The sequence below is a fragment of the Chlamydomonas reinhardtii genome, chromosome 3 (genome assembly GCF_000002595.2).
Source record: "Chlamydomonas reinhardtii strain CC-503 cw92 mt+ chromosome 3, whole genome shotgun sequence".
Lineage (NCBI taxonomy): Eukaryota > Viridiplantae > Chlorophyta > Chlorophyceae > Chlamydomonadales > Chlamydomonadaceae > Chlamydomonas > Chlamydomonas reinhardtii.
In genome coordinates, this window is record NC_057006.1 from 5,451,059 (window position 1) to 5,465,766 (window position 14,708).

Below are 14,708 nucleotides of genomic sequence, written 5' to 3' on the forward strand. Positions count from 1 at the left end.
GAGCTGGACCTCAGCTGGCCGCTTTATTCCTCGCAAAACGACATGCAAAAACGCCTCAGCATGGACGTTACATGAATGCTTTGATTTCTTGTACGCCTCTTATGCTGGGAGGCATTAGAAGCCCACATGCACGCTAGGACAATCACAATCCATTGTGAGGGTTTTTTTGGTTGCCTACAAAATGCCTCGGCGGCCGGCAAGTGGCACTCCATGCTAGTCTTTCTAGCAATGGCGACCACTCGGGACGGCAGCGCCTCGTTGAGTATGTCACGATGCGCCCGCCAGGGGCCCCACCTCGGGGCGGTGCAGCCCCTGGGTGCTTCCGCAGCAAAATCTATGTCGACGGTGTACCATCGCTGCGTTTACAGGCTCGATAGCTGCTCCGTAACTTGCACTCAAAACCCTAGGGGGCCGGCGCACCACTTCGTGGAAACATGGGCCCGTCGTGCCACCCCACCCTCCAAGACACCTTGGCCGACCCCCTCCCACACAGTGTTAAGCTTCAGTCCAGGCTGTCCAGCCATGACTCCGCCTCTAGCTTCAGCGTGTGTGCTCTGCTCACCCTTGGGGCTGAAAAGCGCAGGATGCCACTGTGCCTCCCCTCATCCTGCATCACCTAGCACATTTCTCTGCTCCTGGCCACCTATTTCACCATCACCGTCATCGGCCCCACTTCCGCCGCCCCCGGCGACGAGCCGCGGAAGACCTTGACCTCCTCCGGCTTCACGCCCCGCTCCGCCGCGTAGCGGCGCACCACCCGCGCCACCGCTGCCTCCCCCTCTGGGCCCTCCTCGCCCAGGATGCACACTGTGCCGCCGCAGCCGCCACCAGTGATTTTGGCGCCCCACAGCGGCCCGCCTGGCTGCCCCGCCGCCGCCGCCGCCTGCCCCTCCTCCCGCACCAGCTCCACCAGGCGGTCGGTGCCGACGCTGCCCAGCCCGCAGCCGCTGTAGCTGGCGTGGCTCTGGAACATCAGCTCCCCCAGCAGACTGGCGACAAGGCGGCGGCGGCGGCAGGGGTCGCATGAGTGGCACAGGAGTCACAGAACGCGAGCCAGGGTGTACGGGTAGGCGGTAGGAGTTCTCGGGGGCACGTAAAGGCACGCATGCAAAGAAAGCTGCGAGGGGCTGCCTGCTACGAGATATGTATCGAACGGATGGCAAAGGACGCGGTGTGGCTCAGGCCGGGCGTCACAACATACAAACTGCCCTTAATTTCCCTGGGGGAGTTGCCGTTCATTCAAGAGAACGGGGAAGGTGCTGAGTTGCTTACCGTAATTGCTCCGGGCCGGGGGGAAGCTTGAGTGCCTGCTCAAAGGTGATGACACGGAAGTTCTCGTGCACCGGGTGTGAGGCGGGCTGGCGGACAGCGTACCTGCGGCCGCCATCAACCGCAACGCGCGCGTAGCAGTGCTCAGCAGCCGGAGAAAGCAAACAAAGCTGCCGCAATCACACTGCGCCCTTAGCCCAGGGCTCCACTCACTCCTTCTCGGGGTCAACGTGTGTAACAGTGTCGTAGTGGGTGGTGTAGGTCTGCAGGAAGTCGGCGCCACGGACGCGATCCGGCAGGTGCGCCGCCACGCTCTGAGCTAGCAGGCTGGGGCTCAGCCGCGCCAAGTAGCCACCCCAGCGCGCCGGCGGCGGCCCGGCCGGGCCCTGCAGCACAGCGGCATCACCTCAGCATCCAAAAAGGCAGGTGGCGCCGTGTGGCGGGTATGTGCAGGCGAACCGCGGCGAGCACCGGCTAAGCATGGAAGCTGAACGACAGCAGTACGACCGTGACATTGGGATTGCGCAGCAATCCAGCCGCCGTAGCCCCACTTACCGACGGCTGGCCGTCGCTACTGGCGATGCGCAGTCCCATGAACGCGCCCACACGCACACTGCCGTAGTCGGAGCCGCCCACGCTGTGGCGGATGCCGCTGTCCACGCCCCACACCGCCACGTGCGGCGGCATCTCCACGGTGCCGCGCACCTCGGCGGGCTGGCACAGCAGCGCCAGCAGCGAGTGCTGCCGACCCAGCGTACAGGCCATCTGAGTCGGGGGAGGCGGATGGGGGCGTCGTGTGGGGGCTGGAGAATTGGCGGCATGGGGCAGGGCTGGCCCGCGTGCGCTCCTCGCGCAGCCCCGTTGCATCCAGCGACGCACCGCACCCGTACCCGTACCCGAACCCGAAACCGCACTCGCACTCGCACTCCCCCGCACCCGCTGAAGCAATCATACCCCAAACTTTCGTGGGCACTGATATTGTGCGGTTACCCGCACCTGGTCCATGATGCCGCAGGGCGCCCCCACCACCAGGTTCTCCACCCGCTGGCACAGGATGGCCAGCTGCCGGCCCGGCAGCGCCTCCGCCGCCACGCCCAGCGCGCCGGCCAGCGCCGTCATGGTGGCCACCTCCACTGCCGCCGAGGAAGACACGCCCTTGCCTTCCGGCACGCGGCTCTGCACCAGCACCGACACGGAGGAGCCGGCCAGGCGGGCCGCCAGCGCAGGGGCGTCGGGCCCGTCCCTGGCCAGCACCAGAAGGCAGCCGGCGATGTAGGCGGCCCAGCTGGAGGAGGGGTCGGCCTGGGTGGCGTGGTAGGTAGGTAGGTAGGGAGACGGTGGTTGGAAGAGGTTGAATTGGGAGTGTTGCGCTTTGCATGCAGCTTTACCTAGTTGTAGCTGCATCCGTGGATTATGGAGGCAATTAGCGGCGGGGCAAGCTCATGCAGCTTTAGCGGCAGTGACTAGCCCCATGGCGGCACCGCACCTTGAACAGCTCCCTCGCCGCCTCGTACTCCAGTGGCTGGCCCCCAGGGAACAGAGCCGGCATGGGTGCCTCGAAGGAGGGCGCCCGGTGCGCCTCCTCGCCAGGGGCGGGGATGGACACCACCCGCACGCGAGGAGCGGACGCGCCGCCTGCAGGTAGCGGAAGTTTGCGCGGTGATTCTTACTGCTGTACATTCCAATGCCACCTGCTGAAATCGCTCAACCCGCCCCCTCAGGGTTTCCTCTTCCGGACATTGCAGCCCGCTTTAACTCACGCCGTGGCCGCATCCGCCATGCACGCATCTAGCCAGTAGCCACCTTGCCCGACAACGCAGACACCTCCACACCCTGTCTGAAAGGCATCCTTGCGCACTCCAGGTATGATCCTCTTCAACCCCAGGCCGCTCACCCTGCAGCTGCAGTGCCACGTGTGCGGCCTCGCTGATGGGCATCTGCAGCACTAGACTGCCGCTGTAGTCTGCGATGCCGCCCATCACGTCCAGGCGCCCCGGGGCGCGAGCCACCGACAGCGGGGCATCCCAGCTGCAGCAGGGTGGTGTCGGCACAAGGAAGGGGAGGCGGTGGCAGGGGCTTCCGCGCTGGAGGCGGCGGCGGGGGGGAGAGCTGGCTGGCAGGTTGCAGTGTGAGCGGACTGTGAAGCTAGTAGTCCCTCCCCCAGCGGCACGCAGCACCCTGGCCTGCCCAGGACGCACTTGAACATATCCTTCGCTGGGCCCGCTTCCTTGTGCTTCTCTAAACCATTCAGGAAAGCTTGCGTATCAGCAAGGGGAGGCGCGCGCCCTGCGCAGACAGGGGGGCGTGCGCGCGGCACGGCTCAGTGAGTTGTGTCTGCTTGCACAGCTTATTTCTGTGTCCATTCTACACCCACCGCTTGTAATAGTAACTGGCATGACGTCACTCCTGCACTTTGGGCAGTCGTGCCCAGGTGTTGTGCAAGTGCAAGTCGTGTGCGTACTCTAGATGGAGTGCATTACATGCATGCCACTTGTACAGTATCTGTGCAAGTATCAACACTTACAGTATACTATTTATGCCTGCTCGTGTAAATTTATTCCTAAGCCGGATCGTGACACGACCCTCTCCTGCGCGGCTGTCTCGGCCAACTCGGCGCCTTGTTTCCCCGATGGAATATATAATGCCCGCGCACTCGAGGGTCACAACCTTAACAGTCACGACGACAGCTCGGCGAACTGGCGACAGCTTGAGAATTGCCCTGTCGCGACTTGCTACGCGCTACCGCCGTGCCAGCCCGTATATACACCTCCATACGCAAATGGACATAAGTGGATAGCTCAGCGTAACCTAGCCATTCCAGCTCAGTCCGTCAACGCACCGACGTGACTGCCGATGTCAGGAACGGATGCTGGGCCGGGCTCAACGTCGTCGCGGGCCTCGCAGCTGCAGGAGCTACAACAACGCGCAAAATCTCTGGAACGGCGACTTGCAGCGGCTGCTGGGCTGCACGACACCCTGTACGAGACCTCCAGCTACGAGTACCTCCCGCCCCCGCCGGGCGAGTCGCTTCTGCCACCTAAACCAGCGCGCACACATGCAGCGGACCCAGCAGCTGGCAACGGCGGCGCGCCGCTCGGTGATCCCTACGCCGCTTACTCCCCACTCTTCAGCAACTTCCCCATCTACCACAGCAGGCCGCTGGGGCCATGGGCCCCTGCCCCCTCACCAACGGGGTCAGGCGCCCTGTCCCCTCGCGGCAGCTCTGGGGGAGGTGCAAGTCCCACCAGCCATGGGACTGGCGCCAGTAACACGACCATCGACTGGGTTACGGCGGCACCGCTGCAGCCCCAGTCACCATCGGCGCCACGCCCGCGGCCGTCGCAGAAACGGCATGCAGCAGCGCTGACTGAGCCGGAGCCCAAGGTGCGTTTCCGGCAGCCGCCAGGCTCAGCTGCCGCTGTGGGGGAGGGTCGGACATCTTCGCCCCTGGGCGCTTCCACTGGCGGTGATGGTTCTGTTGCTGCAAGTGGGAGCAGCACGAGTGGCGTAGACGCCTTCATCCCCAGCGCAAGCGTTGGCGGGAGCAATAGCCCGCCACCGGTGGCATCGGACACCGCGCGCACGCAGCACTGGCTAGATGGCGTTCAGGCCGCCTCCGCCACCACGCTGTCGGCGGCATTGGCAACTCCAGCAGCACAGATGTCGCCGCCACCTGCAAGCTCAGATTCTCCGCTGTGCCGCCTTCCTCCCAACACGTCGTATGGGCGCGGGCCGGGCAGCACTAGCCCGCGGAGCGGAAGCGTCTCCCGCTCATTGCACTCGGTGGGAGCTGCAGCCTCAGAGCCCATCCACGGCCCGCAGCAGCAGTTTAATCAAGGACAGCACCACGTGCACCTCCACCTCCAGCACCAGCAGCACCAGTGGATGCAGCACCAGCAGCACCAGCAGCGCCAGCAAGGACTGCTGCAGCACACCGTTCAGCGGGCGGTGTGGCATCAGGGTCAGCTCCGAAGGGTGGCGCCCCACGGAGCCCCGGCTTCCTTCTTTCCCTTCTCATCATCCCCCAAGTCCGCCATCCCCTACGTCCCCGCCCTGCCGCCTCCCTCCCCCCGGCCGCTGCCCGAGTCCACGGCGGCCGTGGCGCGGCGACCCCTGGGAGACCGCATCCAGAACACCACGTGGGCGTTGGCGCGGGCGTTTGGCTTCCAGGCCTTCAACGAGAAGCCCTCAGCCGCCCCCCACCCAGCGCACCAGCAGCAGCCACGGCAGTGGGTTCCCTCCACGGCCTTCGTCGCAGCCGACCACCTCGAGGCGCTGCTGCTGCGAAACATCATGCCCCGACATCTCGCCGCCATGAAGGGCGGCGGAGCCGGCGACCCTGCTGCGGCGGCAGGAGGAGACGAGCCGCAGCGTGAGGCGGCGTTCGCGTGCGCGGTGTGGGAGCTGCACTCGCACATCTTCCTGTCCTACGAGGGCGCTGCTGGCTGGTGCCGGCTGCTGGGTCTGCGGCCGCGGCTTGCGGAGGTGGAGGCCGAGGTGCTGCAGGCGCCCGGCCGCACCGCCCAGGACCCTGCCGTCGTGTCGGTGCTGCTCCTGGAGCTGTGCCTGTACTTCCTGCTGTACAGCGAGGCAGCAAACTTGCGCCACACGCCCGAGCTGCTGTGGTTCCTGTTCTGGGCGGCGGCGCACAGCGACACCATGCAGCGCCTGTGCCGCAACAGCGCCGCCCTCACGTCGCCCGCCAGCGGCCCCGGCGGGCTGCAGCTGGAGAACGCGCGGCAACGGCGACTGGCCATGCGCAATACGCTGCAGGTGAGGCGGGAGGTTGTGTTTGCGACGGTTCCCGTATGGATGGAAGGCGCTTCTGACTTGTTGACCACGGTGGGGTGTGCAACGTATCTTGTATTGGCAATGCTGCTGTCACACGGTATGCCTGGTCCTCATACGACGCGCTCTGGCTCGTAATCTTACGGCCCCGCCCCGCCTGCCGTCTGGTCTCCTGTACCATCACAGTCCGCGCTGTACACCGCCCAGCGCTACCTGGACCATGACCCCGCAGCCTGCCGCCCCGAGGTCTGCGTGGAGGCTGCCACCACCCTCGCCGCCCAGCTGCCCGGCCTGCTGCCCAGGCTCAACCTCCCCGGCCCTCCCGCCTCCGCCGGGCCCTCCTCGTCCTCCTCTCCCACCAAGGGCCGCACTCGATCTGCCGCGGACGAGCAAGACGACGCCGCGCTCTCCTGCGCCGCCAGCCGCTCCCTTTTTGTGGACCTGGCGTCATTCGGCGACGGCGGCTTCTGGACCGATGTGGTGGTTGCGCCGCTGTTCACGGTGCTGGCATACGAGGTGGACGCCTGCTCCGCCGCCGGCCAGGAGTCGGCGTTTCGACTGGGCTATGACGACGTGAATGAATCGCTGTGCCGGCGTGACGTGCTGAGCAGGCTGCTGGCGGAGCTGGGCGTGCAGCAGGCGGACGCAGCAGCCGGCACCGTGCACGGAGCGCTCGACGCAATCACACGACTCGGCTACCCGCCGTCGGTTGCTGTTGGCGGCGCCGCTGTTGCCACGGGCCCCGACGGCACCGTCCCGCCTGCCGACGCCGACGCTCACGGTCACAGTCACCTGCGCCGCCGCCACAACCGCTCCTCTGGCGGCGGCGCCAGCCCCACCTTCGCCAACTCCGCCACTCCCGCCATCTCCTCCTCTTCCCACCTGGACCTTCGTGCCTTTGACGTGGATGCCGCCGCCGCGTTCTGGCTGGACCGCGTCTTCATTAAGACCCACCGCGAGCGGCGCAGCTGGTCCGCCATCTTCCGCGCCTTCTACCGCGTCTTCAGCCTGCAGCTGGTGCTTCTGCACCTGACCATCGCGCATGCCTTCGCGCCCTTTGACCTGGCGGTGCTGTCCAGCGCCGTGGTCACGCACGCGCTGGTGCAGGCGGCCGAGCGCGCCGCCAATTGGTGGCTCAGCCGCGGCACACACGACCCACTGCAGCGGGCCAAGGCACGGGAGAGCTGGGTCAGCGCATCGCCTGAGAAGCTCATGGCCGCGCACCTCGCCAAGACCAAAGCCGGCAAGAAGGGCAAGCAGGCTCAGGAGGCTGGGGAGGACGTGGAGGCAAGCGGCGGCAGCAGCGGCACTGCCGCAGAGCAGCAGCAGTCGGCGGCGGCGGCAGGAGCTGCAGGCGGCAGCCGTCTGACAGATGCGGAGGCGGTGGCGGCGCGACTGGAACGCCGCCGCGCCGTTGCCGTGGAGGGCGCCCCCGTGTGGGGCGTGTGCGGCTGGCTGGAGTGGGTAATAGTGGCTGCGGGCATTACCGGCCTGTTTGCGCTGCAGCACATCGGCCCGCCCGCCCTGGCAGTCATGGCCAAGAGCTATTGGCCGTTCGCGGTGGCCGGATACGCGGTGGCGGTGGTTGGGCACGGTCTCGCCACCGGTCGCGACGGCTACAGCATCTCGCTCAGCTCGGCGCTGCGGCTGCCGGCTGCGCTCCGTGCCTCCAGCGCCCGGCCCCGCGCCGAATGCTGGCTCCCCGGGCACCTGGGTGTGGGCTGGCGCGCGGCCTTGCTGACCGCCCTGTTCTGGCTGCAAGTGCTTGGTGCCAAGCTGGCGTTCGACTACTTTATCATCATGCGGCCCATGGCGGGCCAGGTGCGCTTCATCCTGCACCGCAACTGGCTGGGCTGCCCCGCCGCGCAGACGCACTACCGGCTGTTTGGGGCCATGGCGCTGCCGCTGGCGTGCGCGGATGGCGACTGGCTGTTGGTGGTGCTGCGCGTGGCGCCGTTCGTGCTGGTGTGTCTGGTGGACACGCAGATCTTCTACCAGCTGGTGCTCATGGCGTGGGGCCTGGTGCAGGGGCTGCAGGCCATGAACCTGGGCATCGCCGGAAGCTGGGAGGCGCTGGTGGCGGAGTTCCACCGCGCGCCGGTGCGCTGGTGGGCGCGATGCATGAGCGCGGCTGGAAACCAGGCGGCCAGGGCGGCGGCCGCGGCCTCCGTGGCGCGGCGGCAGCACGCAATCACAGGCATCGGCAGCAGCAGCGCTGCCGCAGCCGGCGGGGCCCGCGGCTCAGAGGGCAGGACGGACGATGAGTACGGCAGCAGTAGCGGCGGCGACGATGACGGCGACAACTCGGAGTACGACAGCGAGTTTGAGTACGGCAGTGTGTACGGCGGCGCCGGCAGTAGCAAGCGGGGTGGGCTGTTCGGGCGCCGCAGCGGGTCCGCAAGTAGCCTCCACAGCAGCAGCCTGCACGATTGCGCCCCTTCGCCAGGGCCCTTCGACCGTCGCCCGGGCACGGCAGGCGTGGCTGGGCCGCAGCGGGGCCCACGGCCCTCCCGGCCGCCGCACCGCCGCTCGCCCTCGCCCGCACCCTCGGCCGCCCTCGCTGCTGCGGCCTCTTCTAGCGGCACACCCACGTCGGCAGACGCCACCTCTGCGGACCCCTCCGCAGAGACCATTGTCGGGCGCAATGACAGGAAGAGGAACAGAGACGGCAAGGGTAAGGCCAAGGGCGGCAAGGCGCGTGACGCCGGCACAGCCGCCGAGCTAGTTGCGATGCTGAGCGGCCAGGGCGAGGAGCAGATCGCGCAGTGGATGGCGTTCGCTGTGGCATGGGACGCTGTGGTCGAGGACCTGCGCCGCGCGGACCTCATCAGCGACCGCGAGCAAGACAACCTCATGTTCACTCGCCTGCCCGCCGCCGCCACGCTCCTCACCGCGGCGCTGCCGCCTACAGCTGCCGGCACGGCGCTGGCGGCGGCCGGCTTCAGTCCTGACTCGCCGTCTGCGGCGGCCGCGGCGCCTGGCCGCGGCAGTGACTCCGTCTCCGGCGACTCCGTTGGCGCTGGCAGCAGTGGCGGTAGCAGCAACAGCACTGCGGCTGGCGGCGGCCCCTCAAGCAGCCGTCCGCTGCGCCCCATCCTGCTCCCCGCATTCTTCTATGCGGGTCAGGTGCAGCGGGCGGTGGACTCGGGCGCTGCCTCGCCGGCCCAGGCGCTTGTGCTTGGCGAGCTGCGTTCGGCGCTGGTGTGGCTGGGCTGCCAGCTGCGGCTGCTGGACGGCCGCACGGCGGCGGTGCTGTTGGACGCGCCCAGCTGCAGCGCAGCCATCGACCCCGCTCACGGCCGCGCGAGGGAGGCGGGTCTGGCGGCGCTGCGGCGGCTGGCGGCGGCTCTGACGGGCCTCAGCGAGCCGCTGCCGGCTGCGGGCAGCGGCACTGTGGGCGAGGCTTTGCGGCGGCGTCACGGCCTGGCGTCTGAGGCTCAGGCGGCTCTGGATGACGTCTTGGTGGTGGTGGAGGTGGAGGCGCGGGCGGTCATCAAGTCGCAACTGGCCGCCAGCCGCAAGGGCAGCAAGAAGGGCGGACGCAAGGACAAGACTGCCGCCGCTGTCACCGGCCCTGACGCGCAGCCGGCGCCGGCCGAGGGTGCTAAAGCTGCATCCGCAGAGGAGGCTGCAGCCGCTGCTGCTGACCCGCAAGTCGCCGCCCTGGAGGTCCTGCAGACAGTGGAGTCCCTGCGGACCCAGCTGAAACAGCACCCGGCGTGGCTGGCGGGTGCGCTGGCGCTGCTGCATCCGGAGGGCCGTGGCTGCGGTGACGTGCACCTGCCGTCCGCCTCCTCCCTGTCCTCCGCCGCCGCCAGCCCCGGTTCTGGTGACCGCGTGCTGCACGTGTCTGTGGAGCTGCCTCTGCTGCGGCGTGTGCTGGGCGTGGTGTCCAAGATGCTGAGCCTGTCGTCCGCCGCCGCGCAGCCCTCCGGCGCCGAGGCCCGCCGCATCCTCAGCTTCTTCGTAACCTCCCTGGCCAACCGCCAGCTGGGCCGACCCGACACCGTGGCTGCCACGCCATCCTGGACCGTGCTCACGCCGCTGTACGCCGAGGACGTCCTCTTCCCACTCGAGGCACGTGCCACCGCCGAGGCACTGGGCCTGCCTATGCCACGTGGCGACCCAGCCGCTGCCGCCGCCTCCGACACCGCACCCCACCCCTCGTCGCACGTTTCGTCACCAGCCGGCACCGGCGCCCTGCCCGACCTCCTGACTGAGACCGAGGAGCGCGTGAGTCTCATGGCCTACCTCCGCTCCATGTTCCCCAAGGACTGGGAGAACTTCAAGGAGCGACTGGGTGCGGAGCTGGGCGGAGTGCAGCTGGCCGCAGCCACCGAGGCCGACTTTGCGGCGGGCGGCCCCTTGGCGGAACACGGCCTGGCTCTGCAGCTGTGGGCGAGCTACCGCGGGCAGCTGCTAGCACGCACGGTGCGCGGCATGGCGGCGTATGGCAGCGCGCTGAGGGTGCTGGCGGCGCTGGAGGCCCCGCGGCCGCCCTGCAGCAGCCGGCGCCAGCACGCTGCGGAGGTGGAGGACGTGGTGGGCGGCAAGTTCTGCCACGTGGTCGCGAGCCAGCTGTACGGACGGCACCGCCGCTCACCACACCTGCGCGAGCGCTGGCTGGCAGAGAGCACGGACGTGCTGCTTCAGGCCAACCCGCACATGCGTGTGTCCTACCTGGACGTCGTGCACCAGGGCCCCAAGCAGGGCAAGGGCCAGCAGCACCAGCAGCAGCTGCAGCTGCCGCAGCACTTTGCGGTGCTGATCCGGGGCCGGCAGCCAGGCAGCGAGGGCCGCTGGGAGAGCTTTCAATCGCACGGCGGAGCCGGGAGTGATGCTGGCGGCGTGACGGCGGGCGGCGCTGTGCGCGGCGCGAGCAGGGGCAGGACTGAGGAGCTTTACCGCGTGCGGCTGCCCACCAACCGCTTCTCCTCTCGCGGCGTCATCCTCGGCGAGGGCAAGCCCGAGAACCAGAACCACGCCGTCATCTTCTGCTTCGGCGAGGCGCTGCAGACCATCGACATGAACCAAGACAACGCGCTGGCGGAGGCGCTCAAAATGAGGAACCTGCTGAAGGAGCTGCGGCCGGAGGCAGTGAGCCGCCCGGCGCAGAAGGCCGCGGCGGCGCTGCAGGAGGCGGTGGCGCTGGCGGCGGCCGATGGGCTGCCGGCATCACACCGCGTCGGCAGCGCCACCAGCAGCAGTGCGGACACTGGCGGGCCCTCAGGCGCCGCAGCGGCCTCCGGAGCGGTCGCCCTGCCCGCTGCGTCCGAGTACCGGCGGCTGCTGAGTGAGCTGCGCAACGCCGAGCGGCCCGTGGCGGTTGCGGGCTTCCGGGAGTGGATCTTCAGCGACAAGGCGGGGGCGCTGGGTGCGTTCGCCGCCAGCGCCGAATTCGCGTTCGGGACCATCGTGCAGCGGACCATGGCCTACCCCGCCGCCGTGCGCCTGCACTACGGCCACCCCGACCTCTTCAACAAGATCTTCGTAATGACGCGGGTTAGTAATGAGGCGTTGTGCAGTGGGTTAGGGCGAGGCGTGATGAAGGGCTGTTTCGCCTCGAGGGCCGCGGCGCTGTGCATGCCCTTAGCCTCGCATCTGCTGATACACACCCCTTTCCCTTGTGCCTTTTCAACACACACAGGGCGGGCTGTCCAAGGCCACTCGGCAGCTGCACGTGTCTGAGGACATCTTTGGCGGCATGAATCATACACTGCGCGGTGGCCAGATCAAGTACCGCGAGTACATCAGCTGCGGCAAGGTGTGTTCGTGGGTGCATGGGAGGCGGGCGTGAGACATCGGGCGAGTGTGCAGCGTCTTCCCGTCCAAACTGTCGTCACGGTATGGCCCCTTTGCCCCTTTGCTCCTGCTTACGCCACCTTATGCTCTTCTTTCCTCATCTACCTCCCAGGGCCGTGACATGGGCTTTGACTCCATCAACGCCTTCGAGGCCAAGATCAGTTCGGGATTTGGCGAGGTGTCCCTCAGTCGCGACCTGCTGCGCCTGGCCACCCGCGTGGACCTGTGGCGCTGCCTGCACCTGTACCACTCGCTGGTGGGGAACTACATCAACACCTGGCTCGTCATGGGCTCAGTCTACGCACACATCTACGCGCTCGTCTTCTTCGCGCTGGCCCAGGCCGCCGTCTACCGCGTCTTCGTCTACTACCCCTCCCCGCCGCCGCCGCCGCCCGGAACGCCGCTGGTGCCCGTGGGCCCGGCCGGCGCGCCGCCGCCGCCCGCCGGCACGCTGAAGGAGGTCCTTGCGTACGACACGATCCGTGTGGAGCACGTGCTGCAGCTGGGCCTGCTGTCGCTGCTGCCGTACATTGCGGAGGTGGCGCTGGAGCAGGGGCTGGTGCGCGCGCTGCTGGCGGCGCTCGCGCAGCTGGTCAGCGGCTCCTTCAGCTTCTTCATCTTCAAGCAGCAGACCACCGCCGCCTCGCTGCACTCCTCAGTCATGTACGGAGGAGCCTCCTACATCGCCACCGGCCGCGGCTTCTCCATCACGTCCTCATCCTTCCTCAACCTCTTCGCAAACTACGGTCGCTCGCACATGGCTCTGGGCTTTGAGCTGGCAGCGCTGGCCATTGCGCTGGCAGCCACAAACGACTGCGCGCGCTGCTCGTACGGCGGGCTGACGTGGGGCACGTGGCTGGCGGCGGTGAGCCTGGTGTTTGCGCCGTGCTGGTTCAACCCCATGGCTTTCTCGCCCGCCAAGGTGCGGCGCGACATGCACGCCTTCGCCGCCTGGCTGCGTGGCGAGGTGGACAAGGAGCTGGGCTGCACCTGGGCGCAGTGGCACAGGCGGCAGCTGGCGCCGGCGCGCGGCGAGGCGGCGGCGGGCGGCGGTCAGACCGACCGGTGGCTCAACGTGCTCCAAAACCTGATGCTGCGCGCATTCCCGCCCGCGCTGCTGACGGTGGCGGCAGCCTCCCGGCTCAACCTGCGCCTAGACAAGCTGCCTGGACTGCCGGCGCCGCTGCGAAGCGCCTCGGCCCTGTTCCTGATCGCAAGCGCTGGGCTGTGGGCGGTTCTGATCTCGGCAATGGGCGCGTCCCGGCGCTTTGCGGCGCTGTCGGACCGGCGGCGCTGGCGTCTGTGGTCGTTCTGGGTGGGTGTCTCCGGCGTGTCGTGCGCCGTGCTGTTTCTGGTGGGCCTGTCCCGCTGGTACTCGGGCTCGGGCCTCAGCAACCTGTGCCTCCTGGTCTACGCCAACGCGCTCCTGGCCACGGCCGTGCACCGCGGACTGGAGGCCGTGGCACCGCGCTCCTGGACCGGCGCGCGGCGGCTGGTGGACGGCGGCCACATGCTGCTGGACTGCTGCGTGGGCTGGGCCGTGCTGGGCATGCTGGGCGCGCTGAGCCTGCTGGGCTTCGTGGGGCGCGTGCAGACCATGCTGCTCTTCAACGTGACTTTTGCGCGCTCCGTCAAGCGGGGCAGCCTGGTCAAGACCATCGGCACCGCCAAGACGGGCGGCGGGCAGCAGCAGGGCACCACCGCCATTGTGGGGATGGTGCTGGATCAGGGAGATGCGGCCGGGGCACATGTGGGCGAGGCGGAAGCGGAGGTTGCGGGCGGGGGTGCCGCGGGTGCGGGCGGCAGGACGTCGGCGGTGGCGGTGGCTGGGCGGAGGCTTAGGACTGGTGGCAGGCGCGGCAGCATTGGGCCGGACCGCGTGTGAGGCGGCTAGCAGTAAAACCGAGCTCCCAATTGTTAGTTGTACATACAGTAAGCAACGGTCAGGAGCATTGCCGGGTAGGGTGGCACACCGGTTGCAAATGGTATAAACACCAAGCACATTGATCCATGTACATGCAGGCTGTGACGTAAATGCCTAATCACTACTTCATCCAACATTCGTGTGAGGGTTCGGGTGGCAAGCAGTTTCCCTGCATCTGGGGTGATGTTCCAGTATCATATTGTTGAGTGCCTGGTAGTGCGCGAATCTGTTTGCTTGCCAAAGACTATGCACATTCCCTTTGTGATCTTCATGCACGCAACTCATGTGTGGGGGCTTAACATGTTATGGCTGGGGTAGGTTGTTGCAGGTATGCATGGCAACGGTGCGTTATGTTGGCGGGGTGTGCGGTGTGTATTGATGTGTTTTGATGTGTTACTGGTTGCAGGGTAGTGTAATACTAGAGGTCCAAAACTGCACCGTTACAAGTAGCATTTGGGGTGCAGGGCGGCGTAGTGCTTACTGAATGCCGCGATTGCAGCAGGGGGCCGGGGGCGGGCCGGAAGGGACTACCATTGAAGAACGCATACGGTGTGGCGTGGCTGAAGGGCCTAGCTAATCACCGACTGCAACACTTTGCGGCGGCGTCCCGCGCAAATGAAGCAGCCTGCCTCGGTGCGACAAGGTAAGAGCTTTGTGATTGTGGCATTCCACCATAGTGCGCGATGTACGTGAATATGAACTAAAGATGCGTCATGGACGAGAAGGCAGGTAGACATTGGCGGAGACAGCTTCATTATTGACAGGATAACCATCAAGTGACCCGCGTATGGAGTAGCTAGCGGATTGGAGAGGTGCTGACTGGTGAGCGGCTGCAAGGCTGCGTCTCACGCGAAGTAAGCCACCGCGTGTCGGTGTGTGCTTTCTGCCGACTGTGCACACCAGGATTAAGTTATCATCATGTTGG

At 67.2% G+C, this 14,708-nt stretch overlaps 2 protein-coding genes across 2 annotated transcripts; one reads left to right on the forward strand and one right to left on the reverse strand.

Moving 5' to 3' along the window:
* Nucleotides 1–55: 55 nt before the first annotated feature.
* CHLRE_03g185300v5 (uncharacterized protein) lies at nucleotides 56–3,782 on the reverse strand. The gene is made up of 9 exons (XM_001691776.2): nucleotides 3,644–3,782; nucleotides 3,468–3,555; nucleotides 3,164–3,297; nucleotides 2,756–2,904; nucleotides 2,266–2,571; nucleotides 1,825–2,034; nucleotides 1,483–1,655; nucleotides 1,273–1,374; nucleotides 56–989 (listed from the first exon to the last, which is right to left on the reverse strand). The coding sequence occupies exons 1-9, from the start codon at nucleotides 3,663–3,665 to the stop codon at nucleotides 644–646; spliced, it is 1,530 nt and encodes a 509-aa protein (XP_001691828.1). The 5' UTR covers nucleotides 3,666–3,782; the 3' UTR covers nucleotides 56–643.
* Nucleotides 3,783–3,932: 150 nt separating this feature from the next.
* On the forward strand, nucleotides 3,933–14,704 carry CHLRE_03g185350v5 (uncharacterized protein). Its single transcript, XM_043061098.1, has 4 exons — nucleotides 3,933–6,042; nucleotides 6,244–11,559; nucleotides 11,705–11,821; nucleotides 11,972–14,704. The coding sequence occupies exons 1-4, from the start codon at nucleotides 4,123–4,125 to the stop codon at nucleotides 13,742–13,744; spliced, it is 9,126 nt and encodes a 3,041-aa protein (XP_042926227.1). The 5' UTR covers nucleotides 3,933–4,122; the 3' UTR covers nucleotides 13,745–14,704.
* Nucleotides 14,705–14,708: the final 4 nt, after the last annotated feature.

Bases quoted from the DNA above. Each gene is read 5' to 3' on its own strand.
- CHLRE_03g185300v5 (XM_001691776.2), bottom strand. From the start codon at position 3,665: ATGCCAGTTACTATTACAAGCG. The intron at 3,298-3,467 runs GTGCGTCCTGGG...ACCCTGCTGCAG, and splicing joins CCAGCGAAGGATATGTTCAA to CTGGGATGCCCCGCTGTCGG. The intron at 2,572-2,755 runs GTGCGGTGCCGC...CACGCCACCCAG, and splicing joins CGGCGAGGGAGCTGTTCAAG to GCCGACCCCTCCTCCAGCTG.
- CHLRE_03g185350v5 (XM_043061098.1), top strand. From the start codon at position 4,123: ATGTCAGGAACGGATGCTGGGCCGGGCTCAACGTCGTCGCGGGCCTCG. The intron at 11,560-11,704 runs GTTAGTAATGAG...CAACACACACAG, and splicing joins AGATCTTCGTAATGACGCGG to GGCGGGCTGTCCAAGGCCAC. The intron at 11,822-11,971 runs GTGTGTTCGTGG...TCTACCTCCCAG, and splicing joins AGTACATCAGCTGCGGCAAG to GGCCGTGACATGGGCTTTGA.